This window comes from Salarias fasciatus, chromosome 14, assembly GCF_902148845.1.
Source record: "Salarias fasciatus chromosome 14, fSalaFa1.1, whole genome shotgun sequence".
NCBI classification, from domain to species: domain Eukaryota; kingdom Metazoa; phylum Chordata; class Actinopteri; order Blenniiformes; family Blenniidae; genus Salarias; species Salarias fasciatus.
In genome coordinates this window covers 27,642,024-27,663,238 of record NC_043758.1, presented here as the reverse complement: position 1 = coordinate 27,663,238, position 21,215 = coordinate 27,642,024, and the positions used below count along the sequence as shown (strand labels likewise).

At 42.2% G+C, this 21,215-nt stretch overlaps 1 protein-coding gene across 1 annotated transcript in view; it reads right to left on the bottom strand.

The window, feature by feature from the left end:
• The window catches only part of LOC115401175 (solute carrier family 12 member 9), a 90,399-nt gene that overhangs the window by 53,371 nt on the left and 15,813 nt on the right, over window positions 1-21,215 (bottom strand). The window contains exon 7 of the mRNA XM_030109380.1: window positions 2,987-3,144. Coding sequence (XP_029965240.1) covers window positions 2,987-3,144 — 158 coding nt within the window. The remainder of the gene's footprint in view (window positions 1-2,986; window positions 3,145-21,215) is intronic.

Below are 21,215 nucleotides of genomic sequence, written 5' to 3'. Positions count from 1 at the left end.
ACTAAACTTCAGCTCAGCGCAAAGAGGGAATCAGTTTTTAGACTGATCCACAGTGTCAACAGCTCAGAAAATGGGGCACATCACAACTTAAGGAGAAAGAGAAAAGCTACTTTTGCAAATCATTTAATTTTCACTTGCAATAACTTGTCAGGGTTTTATGTACTCCATGAAAAAGGTAACTAAAATTATTCTATTTTTTTGTGATTTCACATCACATACGACGTATAAGAGTGATCAGGTAAAAAGATCACATTGAATGAGGACTACATACGGTGATTTCTGTTGCTGACATTTGAATAATAATGTATTCGGCTTATGAAGAGAAAAGGAGCGAGACTTTGTGGGAGTGGGCTGGTGATGCAGCAAAGAAGATCAACTAAGAAGTAATCTAATATCATACAGAGTTGTAAAGTTACACTGGAAGGCAATGAGCTTATGTACGTGTTATTGTGAGCACTGAGGTGGCTGCAGTCATGGCCACAGAGACGAAAAACAGCTCAGAGGGTGGCGAGTGCAGAGTTTGGGGCATAACGAGGCGGGCCACGGATGTCAGAGGAGAATTGGAGTTAAAGAGTGAATTTCACAGCTGATGAAGGATCAGAATTAAATCAGTGAGACTTTAAAGTCAAATCAATGGAACGGACTTGAGTGATGGAGTGAATGGAGAGAGGCAGGACAGAGGTGAAGGAGTTGGAGATTAGTGAGTTGGAGAGGAGAAAGAAATGAAGAATGTGTGAGATGAGAGAGAAGTTAAAAAAAAAAAAAGGCTCCTTTTGAGCATTGTGTGCGTTGGGGAAATTGACGCATCCATCACTCAGTTTGCACACTGGCACCGTGGCAAGGTTAAACAACGAGCAGCATGCATGAATGAAAATAACAGGAACACACACACACACACACACACACACACACACACACACACACACAGTGTGGTCATACAAACCAATTCCACACTCTCCCGCCACCTCAACAAGAACATTACACATTTACGATTCCACAGTCACTGACTCTTAATTAAACAGATTAATCTAATTGAAGTTAACCCTTTGGCCGTTTGTGAGGGGACCGACTTGTACAAGAGTCGTCTGACTCCGCTACGTCTGATCACTCCACAGAGGAAGTGCTGCTAATATAGCCATTTATCTCCTTTGACACACACATACGCGCGCGCACACACACGCAGAGGCAATGACCGAGCTCACCGGCAGGAACAGGCCAAATCAATTTGCAATAGACCTCACAAAGGAGGAGAGGACGGGATGAGGAAGTGGCTCACGGTCATTAATAACGACAAAGCGGCGGGCGGCACAGACGAACGATGGACATCACACAAATGTGGCACTCACTTGATATTCTAATGAATTCGGCTGGGTGTGTGTGGAGAAACTTTCAAGAATGATTGTTTCTTCAAAGCTGTCGCTTTGTCCTTAAGGAGGAGCTTGCAGCCGGCGCAACGCTGGATGTCACAAACATTGCCATTAGCATTTGGAGGGGGTGTTTGCTGAAGTCAATTCTTTAATCTGTGCAAAAACTACAGGTGATGAGAAAAGTTAGAAAATATCAAGAGCTTTCTTTTTTCTTTTTAAACCACAAGAGCGACTTTGCAATTGTACACTTTCAAAAACCGGTTGGTAGCTTCTGACGGGTTTATCTGTGTAGACTCGCATAATGTACCACACGTGTAGCGAAGACTGCTGAGGAATTAAAGACTGACTGGTTGCTTAGCAACAAGGAGCAACAGGTAGCGCACCTGGAGAGCAGGGACTTTTCCAAGTCATCTGTTTTTGAAAGTATGTGTGAAGACAATTCAACATGTTTGATCAGCTGTTTGATATTTGTTTGTGAAAAGAACATATATTAACCTACTGCCCAATTAATTTTAAATTGCAATTGGATTATTTATTGAGTCACATATTACAAAGGAAAATCGGGAAATTCATTGTTCCATCACAGCATGACCGACACACTCTTTTCTCTCTCTCATATCTTTGGCCTGTGCGCCTTTTAACCCTATGTGGCTTCATCAGGTTATTTTGTTCCCTTGACTGAGCTGGTGACCTCTGTCAAGGTCAAGTCTGAGCTCAGTTTGACCAATCAAGGACTGAGGATCCAGTAAAACAGATTCCCCATCAGGGTGATGCACCAATTGGCTTAACAAGAGAATCTGTTACTCACAGATTAAGCTGGTGGTTCTGTCTTACCAGGCCCTATCAAGGGTCTTTTCACATGTAGCACTCATCACTTTCATTTTATTTAACAGGGGATGGCACAGAAAGTCATGACAACTTGTATTGTCAACTTGGTTAAAGTTAGGGTAGACGATGTTGTCCAAAAGCATTTTTTGTCATACTGAGTGAAATGCTCCTTGCCCCCTGGGAGAAGTCAATACATTATGTGGACAGAAAAAAGTGCGGAAAAAATCTAACCACTGTAGCGGCCACAGGAGTGTAAAAACTCCAACCAATCGTATTGCGCGGACCGCTCTTAAGAAATCAATCAAATCCCTTCGCCGTTCTACCAGCCCCCTGCGCGTTCATTCCAATGGCGTGCACTGACCCTGGTTCAGAGCGCGCGCACGTTGCCAAGGAGCTCTCGGCGCTCGCAGCTCGTGTGAAAAATAGAAGGAAGCGGAGCGGGCGCGCTGCGCTCCTATGCGCGTTGTGTGCGGGCAGTCAGAAAGGTTAATAACATTGGAGGCGATCACAAACATCGTGCGCATGGCGCTTCCGCGCGCACTTTCGGGTCCAGTGCGTTCGCTCCCAACGGGAGCTCCTCCAATGGGGTAGGAGCTGGGCGGAGCCTTGGGGAGATGCTACGTTCGTGCTGCATGCTAGTTTTCCAAGATCGTCGACCCTAGCTTTGACTTTACCTTCCTGCTGGGAATAGTATTTTGAATGCCATGCTTGTTATATGTATGTTTGGAACTGAAACAGCAGTGAAACAAAGGAAGAGAGTATATGCTTCCGAGCTGAAAGCTACTGCTTACCAAACAAGTCGTCCCTTGCCAAAGCGTAAAGGATGCGCGAAGCTCCGATCAGGTTGCTCATGGCAGCAGAGAGTGTGGAGGAATAAACCCCAATGATGACGAAGGGGTACCAGATGTTGATGTCTCTCAGGAAACCGTAATCCCTCTGAAGCAGGACGCTGTACGGGTTTAGAGAACAAAAACAGATCAGTTACAACCCAACCAGGATTTCCCTTCATCAAAACCAACAGTAGAACATTTATTTCCATTTTATGTCTTCCAGCACCACAGGTACTATAAAGTACTACTATAGGCATTTACTTCAGTTTCAGAGCGCTTTATACAATGGCACAAAACGCACACTGAACAGTAACTTGGAATGCTCTTGGATATTTGTCTTTGTAATTTAAACTTCAGGAAAATTGTTGAAATCCAGCTCGAGTCAATAGTGTGACAATGAGAAAATATGACAGCTATTAATACATAAACGCTTCATCCTTAGGATCACGGGCAGCGGCACTATGCTATCCATCAGAAATTCCTACAGAGCATTATGCAGCACTGATCAACATAAAGTCAAAGAACTTGCTGATGCTATTATGGATAAAGGAGTTAAAGCTACATTTTGGAGTCACCATGTATACTTGGGTTTCGTGTTTCACCTGCTGATTTTCTCGATTAACCCTCCAGCTTCAGTGATACACAACACCACTATTTAGGACAGTTAGTTATTAGCCGGTTTTTACATAATTCATTATGTCACCATTTTAATCCTGTTGTAAAGACGTAATGAAGATGACTTCAAGATTGGGCATTCAAGACAAACTGCAACTGCATTTCAGGGGTCCGTTTATGTAACAAGATCGCACGGAGTTGTTGAAAACTATACAGTTTGGAAACGGCAGAAAACAACTTTTTGAAAATGTTACAAATCAGTCTCCGTGTAAATTGCATGATTTGTTTAGTAAATACAAAAATGTGCAATTTTATACTTTGTACGTTCGTCTGTATTTGCAGAAAACTAGAACATCTCCAATGATACACATGCTTTTTCCAACATCTACGTATATCACAATGTACAGAGAGATAGAAAAGACAAATGGATATTCTAACAGAAAGGACACAGAGACATACAGCCACCAAGGTAAAAACCAGCAGTGTGTGGAACGGGCATCTTGTATTTTCAGACTGTATAAGGAGCAGAAGAGTAATTAAATAAAGTCACTGTAAGACATTCAACTTGACAAAAGCCTCAATAGATCCTGAACTGCATGTGAAAACTACAAGGCCAGGTAAATTGTTCAGCCATCACCGATTCGTCCCACGTGGTTTTTACACAATCGCCATTGAGAATAATCACCGAGAATAACAGCAAATCTCTGTGAACAACTGCTCCAAGGTAATATCAATACTGGACATGAATATGGTTTAACGTCGATGTAATGAAGTACTTTGATTTGTCAGACACTTTATTTGCTTGATTAGCCACCACAGACATTTCTGTCTGGGTAATGATCCAGAAAATGTACTTTGGACGTACTCCCTTCTATCATGACATATCAATATTGCAATATAATATGGCATAACCCATAATAGTCTACTGGCACTGCTATCGACCAATCGTGGGCAATTACAGATACTGTAAAGAGGGTGTGTGTTGGCAGATATGCAAAGAAGAGGGTGTAGTACAAGAGAATCTATAGGAAGAACTCATTTACTGGCTTTTTTTTTTTCTTTTGTAAAAGCTTGTTAAAGCTAGAAATTCTTGAGATGACATACCATGAACCATTTCTAGGTTTAATCATATTTACATTAACAAAAATACACTAACCTTTTCATAGGTGATTTTCTTCAAATATATTGCAACATTTTCTATATCGCTTGGGTTTATTATCAGAGAAAACTAAAGACTGTTTTCATGATTGAACAGCTGTGGGAACTCTGTAGCAACGTTGGCTCAAAGTGGACTGAACAGCGAATAACAAAGAAGGGGATCCAAAAAATAAAGAGCCATATATCTACAGCAAAAACACTTGCCAGCAGGTCACTTTATAATTTTATCACCCTGACACCAGGAAATCAAAATCAAGCAGTACAGCGAGCTATGTGCTGTCTCAAACACATTTGTTCAAGGAGGGCAAAACATGCTTCTCTCCAGCGGAAAAGTATGAGACTGAAGAAGGAACAATGATTACTCTGGCAGAGCACTTGATGGAACAAAGGGAAAGCTTCAGCAAATTGTGTCTGTGTGCTCTCACATTTACGTTAAGGGGGTAGCTCCTCTCTTATTGGGATTAAAAATGTATATTTTTTCAAGAAAAGAGTTACACTCAAAGGGGAAGAGATAATTCAAGCTCAGAATACGGCTTTGGCATCAAGAGACTGTCAAAAATGCTTGGGAATGTTGTCAGCGTGGTTGTGTGCTGAGAAGGTATTCCTGAAATGAACGCAAGATTCTCTTAAGGAGACAGTACAACAAGTGTTTTACTGAGTTTTCTGCTTTTCCTGGCCTGTTAACCCTATAGATAGTTGCAGCCACTCGAGCTGCAGTGACGGGCAGATGTGGGTTTCACCTGTATCCACAGGAAATGTCATATAAAGCGCAGTGCATGATCAAAAGAGACTGCAAAGGGAAAGAGAACAGTCTATCCGTTTTCTGGCCCTGAGACCTGAGTTTCATATGCAAACAATTCTACAACGAGGAGCTGAATGATGGTGAGAAACTGTGGAATGGTAACCACTGGTTGGTGGTTGATAGTTCGGGGGGAAAAAAAAACAGCTTTTGTTTGTCATCTGGTGAAAATCTGGTGAGAAGAATCATCCATGTTCTCGATATTATAATGCAACATTTTTGGTTGGCATTCAAAATGTAGTTTCACTCCAACTCCGTATCCATGAAATGGTTGAAAAACGCAACTTTTTAAAAACACTCGAGCTCTGTCTCCATGTAGATGGAAACGCTGCTACTGCACATGCACACCACACTCTCAGTTAATAGTTCTGCACATGAAGGAGTAGATGGACAATAGTAACTAGTACGCCAACATCATTTTTAGTGTTTGTCGTCTCTGTGTACAGAGACATCATTTCCAAACGCTAGTCTGGAAAAATGAAACCTTTCTGAACAAAAGTCATGCGTTTACTTGAAACATCCTGTCAACGCAACCTAAGAGCCCCTAGCTTCACCTACATCAGGCAAACAAACAAGTGTTGAGAAAGCAGCTACATTAGGGATGTCCACGTTGGAGTAACAGACTAATGACCATGCTTTTTTTTCTAGTAAATATCCCACTGACGAGCTGAAAAACTGTTTTCTTAAGTATTCATAGTTGTACTTGTAATTCCAATTTTCAGGAACTAATGCAAATATTGTCCTTGCTGAATAAACAGTGATAAACATTTTTATACTTTTTTTTTTTTTTTTTCCAGGAATCAACTGCCCAACCTGGCAATCTAATCAGTAAACTGTAGCAGCAGGACTGGAGGCAGCGATGGCCAGACCCAGAGCGACTGGTATCAACTGCATCCAGAGATGGCTCGAGTCAAAGGACACACACAGTCCAATGAGACTGGAGAAGTAGTGGGGATTGCTTACTTTTTGGCCAACAGACTGAAAGTTTGCCTGCATCCAGTCCCTGCGAGACGAAATGACTGGTCAGTCTGAGAAAAGTGGTACGTGGCCACCAAGTTTGATGGTTTGTGGCAGTGTGAAGAGACCCACTCTGGGAGAGCTAAGCTACGAATGCATCTGGTGCTAGCGAGATGAAATACAAACCAACGTGTAGATAAAGAGGCTGGGGCAGATGTATTGTAGTTTTAAGTTACCACTCACGTACTGGGTGTATCATCATTCCTTCTGATAGATGTACATTTCTGTTTTGTTTTGTTTTTTTCTATAAACAGCAAATTGATTGTGAATAATGAGTTACTTTTTCATTTAAATTGGGGTGTGCTACTGAAATTACTGAAGACTGCATTATGACAGTATTCTTCAGGAATTTAATATGCATCAATGCAAAGTAACTGGGCAGAGCCAAGAGCAGGAAGAGCCAGATGACATTTAGGCTTAAAAACCAAAGTTCTGCCCAAGTTCCAAACAACATCCACAAACCTTAAAGGTGCAACAAGTAACATTGTGTCACATAACATACTTCCTCTCCTCACACTCCTCCCCTTCGGAGAGTGTCGTGCAGGTTGCCAGTTTGAGCATTTACACAGTTTAGGGATGTCGCATGGCGCACGTGCGTGGCCAGCAGTGCAGACAAAACACAGAATGCTGTGTTGCTTGTTTGGCAACTTTGGGAACTCTCATATGATTGGCTGTGGAACCAGGAAGTAGTGACGCTCTAGCCCCACCTACCTAAGTTGTTCCAGCCCATACCTCTAAGTATGAAAGAAAAAAAAAAAAACTAGATCAAGACATTGTTGATGGAGAAGACAGATTGTTTAAAGGAAATGTTTTTTTTTCAGTGACAAGCTTCATATGGGAATTTTTCTAGTAAATTTCTTACTGACTGCACCTTCAACATCCAGTTTCGGCATGAAGAAATTAATCATGAGGAGAAAAGCCTAACGGGTGTTCAGAGTAAAATCTAAAGGCAGAAAACAAATTAAGTAGTCCACTTCACTAACTAGTGAGGTCAGTTCTCACTTTACACAGTTCTAGCCAGATGATGGGTTAGACAACATCTAGCCTTTGATCAAATATTTGAAAAAATCATTAAAAGAATATTGGAAGTCTGTGTGTAATTTTGACAGATTATGTTACAGAGGGGAGATCTTCTGACCCTGTCAATCTGAGGATAAGGGAGGTAAGATTGGCGTTGATTTATTTTATGCAGATAGCTTTCAGACTTGTGTAGAAAAGGTGTTTCGTCTCAATGGAAGCTGAGGTGTGCCATAAGAATAACAAACAAATTGACAGCGATTCTGATCACAGCCGCCAGGAAATGAATGGAAGTGAATGTAACATCCCCCTAAAATTACAGAGACATCGCCAACTGTGTATTCACCCAAGACGGCGCACTAGACACAGAAAGAGAGATCAAAGAGTACAAAGAAGCCAGCGGGGTGTGTGTGATTATGGCCTGCCCCCCACCTCTTCTCAATACAACACAGCCAGAGCGATGAGAATTAGAGTGCAAAGTATTCCCCTCTCTCTCTCTCGCTCTCTTGATCCATCTCAATCTTTCTCTGTGGCTTGATGCGTGCACATACAATCCATCTATCCCCCCCCTCCCTCATCACCTCCGTCTGCTTTGTCGCAACGTTTTTAAAACCCCAGTCGAAAGCTTTTTCTTGTTCTTGTCTGTTCCGTCTCGGTCCTCCCCGGTTTATTTCTCTTCGTGTCGGTGTCCACGCAATTCTCTCTCTCAATCAACAGTCTCATCACGTCTTTGTTCAGGTCCACAGATTTTAATACTTATTATCATGGCCCTATTAAGCATTGTTCACTCCATCCAAAGATCTGAGAACACTATTATTTCATATGGAGCCCACGAGGCGCACACACACACACACACACACACACACACACACACACACACACACACACACACACACACACACACACACACACACACACACACACACACACACACACACACACACACACACACACACACACACACACACACACACACACACACACACAAATCAACCAAACAAAGGTTCTGTATGGAAGTTAACGTCACCCTCGAAATTAAGACATGCCAACTACTGTGATTACCTGGTGGGTGTGTGGGTGTGTGTGTGTGTGTTCACTGCAGTGGAAAGTTTATGACCCGTTGCTTTAATCACACTCAGCAACATATTCATCACACACACACGCAAAACACACCACACACACACACACACGGTGCTTTGCAGATGTTTGTGATGGCACGAACGCAAAAACAACAAGAAAAGAAAATTAGTACTAAACATGAGGAAAGTGTGTGTGTTGCACAGGTGAGTGATGATGTGGGTCAGAACTCATCGGTTGATTATTAATTTCTCTGACATGCGGAGGGGAGCCAAATAAATCTTGAAACTGCTTGACATTTCCAAACCGACTTGTGGGGGGGGGGAAACAAAGCTCAAAATGTGCGGCAAAACTGTGTGTCAGCGATGACAAATTATGTGTGTTTTTGTGCGCGCCTGCTCGAGAGAGAGAGAGAGAGAAAGATGAAGGCCGGCCACGTGCCGGGTCATGACTGAATGAACAACAATACGTATTCGCTGTTTTATAATTTTGTGCTTCTTTGCCGGCTGTGTATTCATTACCGAGTCAGTGATGCACATACAGTTAGTGTGAGTGTGTGTGTGCGTGTGTGTGTCTATGTGGCTGCGGCCCTGGGTTGGTAATTATTGATCAGATCATCCGGCTGAAATGAGCTCTGCCATGGAAATAAAGGGGAGAACAAAAGCGCGAGGCAGCCAGTGACAGATTAAAGGAGCTCATTGGGAGAAGAGGAGGAAACAAAGCTCGTCGACTAAAAAGGAACCCACAGAGATCGTTGGGCCCGATTGTTCCCGCTCCCCGTTCCCTCCCCCTCCGGCCCCGCTCCATCCTTCAGCTCGTTTGTTTACCGTTTTCATTCATACCCTCATTTGTGTATTCATGCGCATTCATCTTTTAATCCATCATTTGCTGTGTTTGTGCTTCTGATAATTCACCAGCGCTTTGGTCGAACATTATGGATTAATTATCTGCAATTTTTCTAATGGAATGAAAAATGAAGCGCTAACATCGTGGAGGGAAGATGCTGCCGTGCGCCCAAACGGAAGGAAAAGGGTGTCAGTGCTCGCCGGAGGAGGGCGAGGTCAGGGCGTCCACTGATGGCTCAGGACCATCCAGTTTAATGACCCTACAGACGCTCCAATAAACGCTCAAATGGCATCAGAGCAAGCTAATGGGATGCTTTCAGCTTATAGCTAACATCACTGTTATGCTCATGGCATCATTGTGTCAACATCAGTGCCTCTGGAAAGCAAATACAATGATCTTCACAGTCGATACTGTATGCAGGGTGCAAAGGTCAGTTCCTCTTCTCTAGAATTTACTTTAAATGCTTTTCCATCAACAGGGGTTGGCGGGTGCAGAACTGATGCATGGAGGTAAAGGAAGGCTGCAGGACTTGGATTTGAAGCTTCAGAAATAGTTTCAAACTGCTTTAACCATTTTGTGCTTTGCCTAGGCATTGGTGCTACAAAATTCAAATGAAACACCTGAACCCATGCGCTTCTTGAAACAGTCAGCTACAACACACTTTTGATCAGTTAAAAAATGGGAAGTAAGTAAAGACATGAGAGAGAAAGTATATTTTCAGGCTGAGGCTTCATACAGTGTTTTCAAGTCGAAATGGAAAAGCTTTGCTGCATTTTCAGGGTCCGTTTACACAACAACAGTGCTTTCCAGCTAATGAAAACAGCTCCCAAGGTGGAATTTTCAGAAAATACTATCTACACTTAAACAGTGGTAAAATGCAATCTTTCTGAAATGCGCACCACGGCCATAGTAATTAGCTCTTCTGCACAAGAATGGTGGCGTCAAAAGCGTCATGACTCCCAGTCCATACTGTCCGGGGACTTCGTAGCTTTAAAGTTGAGAGGCATCCGGAATAGCAATCCAATCAGTGGTCTGTCCATACTAATGTCCTTGTACTCCTCATTGCTGATATTTATAGTGTATCGTTTTCTGTGTGCATGTGATTCATTATGAAAATGACCAGCTGCACTAAATCGCAGCCCTGCATGATAACTTTTCAGCATTTCCGCCATACAGCCTTGTCAAAACGCTGCTGTGTATACACAAGTCTTTTCTGAAACAAAAACACAGAAACAATCGGTTTTCACTTGAAAGGTCGTAAGCTGAGTCTTAAACAACCAAATTTAATTATCAGTCAGTTAGACTGCAATAGAAAAGCAATTTAATATTTTCCTTCTACTTGGAGTTGTCTTGTGTGTGAATGATGCTATACAAACAAAACTGCCTCGTCTTGTAATTCCTACCCTCTACAAACTCATCCTGCTGGTCGGGTTGGACGCTGTACAGTCCAAGTACTGGCTCCTGGGTTTTACGTTTCACAAGAAAAGACAAATGATAAATAGAAAAAAAAAAAAAAAAAAAAAAACTGATTATGCTTTTTGTGAACCACTGTGGTGAGCCGAAGCAAATATAGAAATACTACTCAAGAGTACCTGAAGAAAACCTACACAAGAAGAACATGTAAACTCCAGAGGTTATATGAGGGATTGAAAGGGAATGAAATCTTGGGTGTCACTGCTATTTGATTCCCTATTCATTATCATCAACATCATCATTTATTATTATTATTATTATTATTATTATTATTATTGATATTATTATTATTATTATTATGTATTCCCTAAATATTTAGTCAGAAGTCTACTTGAAATAGTTTTACAGTGTTTTCTGTCAGGGAAAAAAAAAACTTAGAGTAAAATTTCCCAACATAGCAATGGGGTAAAACAAAACAGAAACATTATTGCACATGAAGACGGTGCCAAAACTTCTCTTGGTGCACTTCAAGCTCCAAGCAGAAACTGAGCACAGGGATCTGAATTGCGCTGCTTGGCGAGAGTCTCTGCCCAGGTATGAATTTGCTCATGGTCCTTCAGAGAAAACTGAAGCAACTGTACAGGAGTGGATGGCTCCAGTCCTTCACAGCCTGGCTTCACCTTGACTTTGCGGCCTCTTTTCGAGTGTAGCCATGGGACGACGAGGTTGAGGACACACAAACCCATAAGGCAGTGGCGGGGAAGAGAAGGAGGCAAACAAAGTAAAAGAGCGAGGCAGAGGCGGGTTGTAAGAGGGAGGGAGGGAGGCAGAGTTAAGTGCTCTCAGGGGAGTAGACTGTGGTTAAGGATTATTAAATGGGATCAATAACTAACAAGGCCTCTGTGTGCACAAACAGCCGCCCACCCTCCCCATCGCTTCTCCCTCCATCATCCTCTTCTCCACCCCTCACCTCGATGCACATGCACTCTGCACCACCGGTTTTTTTCTACCTCCTCCACCCTCATCTTTTTCTTCTTCTTTTTTTAAATAAAATGTTTATCAAACTCTCTCTGCGCACTTGTCCCATTTTCAACAGCCGCTCTTCATTTCCAATTTTCTGCCGCTCTATTCAGTCACTTTGTGCCGACTTCCAATTTCCAGCCACTTGTTTGTATTACTCCATCATTTGTAACAGACACGTGCAACAAGGGAGGTGACCGAAATGGGATGGCAGTCCTGCAGGCTCTTTCTGGTTCTTTAATTCTCATGGTGAAGCAGTTTTCTTTGATGGCAGGGTAAAAGCTTAAGTGACAGCAAATCAGCGGCAATATTTAAACCCCAACCCCGCTTACATACTCGGTGACGACTTTGAGGTATGGGTTAAACTCAAAACATCCTCTTACTGGAATGAAAGAGGTTTATTCCTAAAAAAAAAAAAACACAAGCTTACAGGACTGAACCCTCCTTTTGGAAGCTCCGCGAATGCGCATGCGCACCACTGCCATATTAAATACTTCTTCTATTGTAAAGTGGTTTTTATTTTTTTATTTTTCTGGAATGGGGAAATTCACAAATTTACGAACTCAAAAAGCATGTCGACACCCCACAAATCGAGACCTTCACCAACTAGAAAATATAGAGTCCATACTTTATGTATTCAAATAGAAGATTCAAAATAAAGACTGCACCTCAACCAAAGGCACCCTATCTGTTGGCGGGACACCTAGATAACACAGTGTTTCCTCCTCAGGGGGTTCTAGACATACCCAGTTGAAGCATGTCGAGCTTTGGACCGTTTTGAACTGAAGTTGAGAAATTAAGGTTTTAAAAGTCTGCACACAAGCCTGGATTAATTAAGTACTCGATTCAAAAGAAGCCTTTCAAGAGGACTGACTAGATTTTTCCATATTTTCTTGTCACAGTGTCAAAGTGTGCAACCACGAGCGAAAGTCACTCCAAAAGGCTGAGCCCTCTGATCTCTTAAACTCAGATTATGGTGAGAGTTTCCTCTAAAATGCCACTTGTAACCCTTACATATAAGGTGTTAGTAAAATTGTGACCTTATCATAAAACATTAACTACAAGTTTCAGAGGCATTTGCTTTTTTTTATTTCTTAAATGATAGAAGAAAAAGATCAATCAATAAGAGATTGCACCCAGTTACAGCGCAGATAATTTCCCGTCTCTCCGCGTGAGACTGTAATCTGATCATAACACTCAATTAGAATTCCGGTTCAGTGCATCCCTTTGACAGCCAGTGAGGTACCCATCAACAACAATAAACTCCAACATATCTATCATGGCAAACACAGAGCTATCACACACATCCTCATTTCCTATTTCTGAAGCTCTGAACTCGTTGCTTTTTTTCATTGCGAAAAGACAAGCTGTAGAAGACTTGGCCAGCACGGCTGCCATTGTACCACTGCCCTCTACCTCCTCCGCAACAAACCGGGACGCCGGACGACAGGAGAGAGGGGCGCGAAAGTGACTGGAATCTCTGCAGTGGAGAGATAGGAGGTGAATAACAAAAGGAGGGAGCACGGCTGTGTGGATGGACGGATGAATGATAGACAGAGAGAGGAGGGAGACGGACGAGAAATGGGAGCCAGGAATGCTGCTGTGGGGTGATAGTGTCGGAGAAACAGACGGGGAGGGGACAAGCGGAGGAGATGCTGGACTTGTTGACTTGCTGAATTGCAGTCTAGACGGAGAGGAGGAGAACGCCTGATGATGGAGGGGAGACGGATGAGGACAAGAGGGGGAGGGGACAAAAAGAGCAAGGGGAGCACAAACCGCGAGTTCGACAAGCACAAGCAAGACGAGCCAACAGGGGAGAGTAGGGTTCTTAAACCTGAGGTATGCACCCTGTCCAACTGCTCATCTGGATCTACTAGCTCAGGGGTGTCCAACATAAGGCCTGTGGGCCAAAACCAGTCCACAAGAGGATGAAATCCACCAAAAAACTAAGATGCTCAAAGAAAACATTTATTTAAAACAAATTTATTTTGAGTTGCAGACGTGACCCTGAGACCTGAGCTCAGATATCACTGGTGCTGCCATGAAGGCGAGCTACCATGCTGCTAACAAGATAACCTTAAAGAAATGCTGTCAGGGTGAGTCTGGATACACATGCATAATGCAACAGCTATTGTTCAAGTGCTTTGAATGTTTCACTGTATTTTCCACCAGATATCATGAAAATTGGCTGCATGTTGACATTGTGGTAATTTTCCGTAGTAATTGTGGGCTTTGTAGAAAATAATGACATTTTAATCACATATACTCTGTGCTACAATAAAGAAAAAGTTTAAATTTAAAGGTTATTATAGCACAATTTTCACCCGTCTGGCCTACTCAAGATGAAATCCGGCTGCTTTTGGCCGCTGAACTACAGCATGATTGCACGATATAAATTACCTTGATTCCGAAAACTCTGCCTACCTTTGTGTCAGTGTGGAGACAAAAAAAACACAGCTAGCAACCAGAGAAAAAAAAAAAGAAACCAAAAAAGAAGTTTCTAAGAGCAGATGCCAAAAGAGAAGAAAGAGCTGAGAAAATTATGTAGGATGAGTTTAAAAAAAAAAGAGAAGAAGACAGCATATGATTGAAAGGTAACTGGAGTTACAACGGGGAGGACGAAATGTAGGGTAGAGAAACACAGGAATGGAAATAGACGGCGCGTGGGCGAAGAAAAGAGGAGCGGCGGACAGACCGCATGTTTTTGGGAGAATGGAGAGAAACAAAAAAGCTGAAAGTGATGTGATGAAAGATGCTGGAGAAGTGAGAGGAATTAGACACAGCATGTGTGTGTGTGTGTGTGTGTGTACGTGTGTGTTGGGGTGGAGAACAGGGAGGAGTGCCAGAAGACAGAGAGATGAGAACCAGAGGCGCTCCGGGGAGGCGTGCGGAACTCGTACACGTTCACAAAGCTGCGTGTCAGAGATAGCGCCACAAAAAGGAGGCCCAGCAGATTCAAATTAATATAATTATCAACTCGGCTATTAATACAAAAGCCTCTGCAGCGCGGTGCAGATTAGCCCATAGGTCAGCGATGCGCCGCGGTGACGGGAACACGTGTGTGCGCGGCGTGCACAAAGAAGCCGATGATGCGGAAACGGGCGAGCCCGAGGAAATGAGCGAAAGTGGAGAATAGTCGGGCGTGAAACCTGTTGGAAAATGATACAGAAAAACAGTTCAGAGTGAGTCGTCACGCAGCTCCTAACCCACACAAACACACACTGGCAAAAAGAGCTTTATAAAGTAGAGACAGGGCAATCTGTCATGGCTGGTTGGCTGGTCACATGAGGTTAATAGATTCCTTTCTCTATCTCGGGTCCTCCTCCTCCTCCTCCTCCAGCCTTCATCGCCATCATCAGCGGCCTTCTTACTATTCTGGCATATCATCAGCGATAATCTCAAACACACAAAATATGTGGGCGCTCTATTAATGCTGACCTGGAAACCGACTTGTAACGGGTTTCCAATCCAAATGAGGAGTGTTTTCTTTACTCTGCTAAAAGCTGTGATGCAGGAAGAGTGTCCTCGCGCCTGCTGGGAAAATCCGCAGATTCCATCTCTTAGGTTCCCTCTAAGCTCCGGAGCGTTTCAAAAAACAAACATAAAAACCTGTTCCTTCAATATTCCAGCACCAGCCAGATGACGACACCTTCCAAGTATCCCGGCTCGCTCTGCACCGATCTCCCGACCTCCAATGCGGAGTGGCGTCACATGGAGCCTTCTTATTAAAACAAAGTGTCAGAGCCAGGTTAAGTGAGATCACTACTCGTTATAATGAGCTCACACTGGCTATCACTCAGACTCGTGCACACGCACGCGCACACATGTACACACAGTTTGTCAGTAGTACTTGTGGGGGTCTGCTTTCTCTCACTGGAACCCTTCATTGAGGACTCATTTCTCTTCGGTTTTCAGTCAGGATATACATAACCTGTCATAATCTGTGTCAAGTTTATATGTTTTTCAGGTACTCTTGCCACAGGGAAGGTATTCGGTCATTGCATCAGCTCCAGACACCGCACCACACAGATTTCATCATTCGTCATTGAACAGAAGACTCCAGAACTAAACCGACCAGCAGGATGAGTTACAAGTATTTGATCTACTTTTCTTTATAATGTAATATATTTGATATTGAAATTTGGATATTATAGATCCCGATTGCACGACGGCGTATTAAGTAAAAATGTAGCGTTTTTACATTTTTGCATCAGAAACATTTCACGTTTAAATGGAAAACCTTTGAAAACTATTGGCAGAAAATGCCAGACCATGAGCTGGCACCGTTGCTTTATTGGAACTAAACCACTCATCCGTGTGCAGAGAACAATACGCTATTATTGATTGCTATTATGGGTAACTCAACCATAAAACTATAGTTCCTGGACAGTATGGACTGGGAGTCACGCCACTCTGGAGGCCGCCATTGTTATTGTCCATATACTCGCACATGTGCAGAACTATTTAGTATGGCAGTGGTGTACATGCACAGTGGTAGCATTTTTTTTTTTTAAAAAAAGTTGCATTTTGTCCTATTTCCGTGGAGTTCGAGGGTTTTCAGAAAGTTCCACCATGAGAGCAGTTTTCAAAAAGATGCATTGTAAGAGAGCATTGTCATGTGAACTGGCTCCAAAAACTCAATTGTAAGTTTTCCATTTTCACCTGAAAATGTCAAGTAAACAGGTCTCGACTCGGGCAGCTAAGTTAAAAGGTCAGTGACGCTGCAATGAAAGCTTGTAATAGCATTGTTTGCAAAGCAGCTTCACCACCACACACTGGCACTGTCACTATTTAATGTATATTAAATGATCCAGGATCAATTGGTCGCACTGTGTGAAACTGCTCTGTCAATCTCAAAATACTTAAGGAAAAAAATATAATTAACCATTTTGTATTAAAACAAACATTTGGAAAGTATTCCACTGACTGCATGAGCCATGAATGAGATACACTGCAGACAGTAAGAACCGAATTGCACAAACAGCGTGATTTAGAAAAAAAATACACCAACACTGATTTCCATGTTAATAAATGAATAGCTTTGATGTTTGTGAAAATAAAGCCAAAATGAAGGATACACACTTACAAATTTAGTTAAATAACTTGCCAAAACCTCAACATTTAAAAGTTTATTATGAGTATCATATGAGAAAACTAACCAGCACGTAAACTGCTTGTGGTGCAGGTCAAAGCGTGGAGGCGTGTTAAGCTGAGACACACAGGAAGGCCGTTTGAATGAGATCTGCCCTGCGTGCTGCACCATCCTCTCCTCTGGCTGCTCCGCCACCTCCCTGACATTCACTTTTAAATACTCACACTCTTAACAGCTTCAGCTTTTAAAGCCACGATGCACAACTACAATTTGCAGAGGGTGGCAATCTGGGACAGCCTTATGTAAAGGTTAGCTTGTCTCTCTGAGTTCTGCCTCTTCAAGGTAGAAGGGCTCATGTTTATGAAGAGAGCGTGACTGCCACCTTCTGGACAACTGGAGCAATTTTTTTTTTTTTTTTTTTTTTATTTAAATAAATCTGCAAATATGAAGACTTTTCATTCTTGGGTCAGTCTGCAAGCAATTTAGCTAAGCATTCATAATCAGTTTCCATCAGATTAACAACACTGCTCAGTTTCACTGCTGCATGTTCTGTTGCTTCTAGTGGAAAATGTTCTGAGACGACCGCTCCAGCATCACGCTGCACCCAGGGCTGAACTGTTTCTCTCCACTTTGTGCAAAAATTAATGAGAGAAGTTCAACGAGGTCTTTCCTGATTATTTGTCTTGATGGTTGACAGTGTTTGGTTAAAGTGTAAAGAACATACGCTGTGACGACGATACAGTTTACATAAACTCTAAGCAGTAAATGGAGAAAATGTTGCACCGAGCGACAAAAAAATTGAATCTAAATACTTTTTTTGGATAGCTGGTAAAGATGACAAAATAGTTCTAATATTCCATGACTGAAGGGATACGGGAAGAATTAAACAGTGAACTGCAATTAACGAAAAAGAAACAATTAGACTTCCTCACTAATGTAAGAACGAAAAAGCAAGAAATTTCTAAAACTCACTCTAAAAGTCAGGAAAACTCAGCTAACATTCCTCACAGTAGCACCCAAGCTACCAATAAAAATAAGATTATGGAAAGTTTTATTTAGTTAATCAAAACCGCAGAAGGCACTTGGGCCAAAACTAGCCCACAAGAGGCTCCAATCGAGAAGAGGAAAGGATGAGGAAATATGTAGAAACACCAAGGAAAACACCTTCCTTAAGAGTAGTGAACACAACACAGACAAGAGCTGAGATATGAAAGATACACTGAATGAAAATATAAAGCCACTTTTGTTTCTGTTCCCATTCTTCATGAGCTGAACTCAAAGGTTCAAGACTTTTTCTACATGCACAAAGGGCCTAAATTTCCTAAATATTTCTGACAAATTTGTCTAAATCTGTTGAGCACTGCTTCTTTGCTGAGATGATCTCACAGGTGTGGCAGAGCCACAGCAGGATTATTTCACAGGTGTGTCTTCGGCTGGAAACAATAACATGACACTCTAAAATGTGCAGTTTCACTGAAACATCAAGATTCTTTTGTTACAGAGCACTGCTTTACAGCGATACACCCACATGGGTTCCCAGTATAGATTCCATCCAGCACTGTTATACAACTACATGTCCTATCCTCACTTCTCAGTAAGACTGCCTTAAAATGGCTGTGTTGTATTTGGTGCTGCAGGAATAAAACTGAATTGAATATAGCACAGTTTGGTGTCAAAATAGTTAACTTAGAACATTGACTCTTTTATGACAAAGCCATGCCATAATGTTTTCAAACAACCTAGTTACATAATGAAATGGCCCATTTAGTGCCTGGCTGGACGCTTAATACAAACAACCTGCTATGACTGTATAGCTGCATGGGTCCCTCGTAAAACACCCCATTCAGAGGCTGGAATCTTTTATTCCAAAAACCTTGTTATGCTGGTGTATGTCTGCACTGTTGCCAAGCTGAAGAGTCAGTTTAGCATCTTGACTTTTTTACTGGCGCGCCATGCTTTACCGTTTCCAAACATAATTGATACATAATAAAATAGCATATTTCATGCCTGGACTCTTCCGTTGCAAGCCCTGCGATATCTGCACGCCCCTGGTAAAATAGCTCATTCAGACAGTGGAGAGATATGCTATATTATCATAAAACCACATGAGTAACCACACAGATAGCTCAATTGTAGGCTTGAGTCTTTCACTACAGGGCCACACTACACCCTTTTACTGTCTTGGTGTCGATCTAGCCTACCAGTGTAAACCTTAACACACGAGGGGAAAACCTTAAAGCTATAGTGGTGTGTCTCTTCAGTTTTCAGTCACTTGAAAAAAAAAAAAAAAAGAAAACAAATGCAACAAACACCTGTTGGCTTGCGCTGCTGCCTTCAGATTTACAAATAAAGTATGTTTCTGATGTTTGGGTACAATTGTCGGTTGAGCAGCTGTCTTCCATTAAGATTCAAGTTTTAACAACCCATCCTGTTCTGTACGTGTGTCCAATATATAAATGCACAAACTCATTTAAACTATACTTCATTGGATGCTTAAAAAGGCTTCAAATGACGCTCGTCATTCGGTCCCTAATTTTCCCGATATGTGTAAACTCATTTCTAGTATGTACTGTAGTATGAACCGATTATGGCAATGCATAGTAGACAGAAGTTATATTAAAGCACTCATTTGAGCCTGCTTGTAAGCTGATTTTACAGAGTATTCACATGCAAGCAAAAGTCATTTTTCTACATCTGAGCATCGATTTGAATGCCTGATATGATATTGTAGACCTTGACATGAACACAGCTTTAAAGCATTAAAAGGCTACAAGTCCTCATCCTATGATCTAATCTTTTCACATTTGCTCAATCAAATGAAGGGATATTTCAAAGGAATAATCCACCTCTGATTCCAGCCCAGAGGATTAAAAACTCGCCTGATGGATACGTCTGCATGTCAGGGAACCAAACTTTTCACCTTGTTGTTGTTTTACTTTCATCCTGATTGGCTATTCTTTCCACAAGAAATCGGTATTGCGGTGATTGTATTTCTATAAATACAATTCAGAGTAGATGCAGAGCCGGAGCAGGTGTGTGGTCTCGCATTCATAATAGACGATCTGATTTTTTCCTTCCTCTCATCTCCCATCGTCACTTGTCAAATCGTTTGCACTTGAAGAATTACTCGACGTTACTCGAAGCCTCGCTGCCATGATAAATATTGGTCTTTGCGCAATTCCCTTGCAGAAATTCAATAAAGTTTTATGATGCGCATTAGGTACGGTGGGTAATATTTTTCTAGGAGTGAGTCGGCTTAATGTAGCAGGAATAGTGGGGAATGTTAATGTTTTACCGACGTTGAAGGGGAATACATTGCGGGGCTCTGCTGAGGCGCAGGTAACGTGTAAACGCTCCTGTTTGCTTCATTAGAAAATGAAAGCAGGGGATTAAAGGGGGTGTAACCCTCAAGCTGTCAACAGCGGCACACTTATCAGCAGCTGAATTCCAGATGTTTGCTCACATTGCACAATCAAATCACTGTGAGAAGTGAAGGAGTGTGCAAATCCAATGTTTCCGTCATTACAGTTCAGGGGAAATTCTTAAGAAGGAAAGAAATGAGTCAAATTAGAGGAAGTGGTTGAAGGTTCAATTGTGAAACTTTTTCCTCACTTGCTCTTGTGCTCAAACAAAAAGACGATGTAGAAATCTCCATTTAGTGACAATTATCAGGCCACGTCCGAGAAATTACCGTACAGTTTCTTCCGGCTTGATAGCGCTCGCTATCGGCCCGACTGCGGTCAGGCTCAATAAAGCGAGCGACCCCGAGGAAAGAGCAGATAAGACGTGGAGCGATATCTTGGCTGTGGAACCAATAAAGCTGGCTCTTTACAGAGCAGTGTGTGTCTGACTTCAATCCGCGCAGCTCCAAGGAAGTCGCTTACTGGTTCTTTGCGTTTTCAGCAGACTTCCACACAAGTGCTGGTCACAGTCAGTCCTTCCTACACTTAATTCAAATACAGTTTTCCCTAATTTCCACGGACAGGGAGTTGTATCGTTTGAGAAGTTTCACCTTGGGCGTCGCTCTAAGATGCAATTTCGGTGGCTCCGAGTTGCAGTGACATGTAAACTGAAACCCCATTAACCCTTTAAAAGCCAATTTACATTACATGATGCTCACACAAGGTTAACGTTTT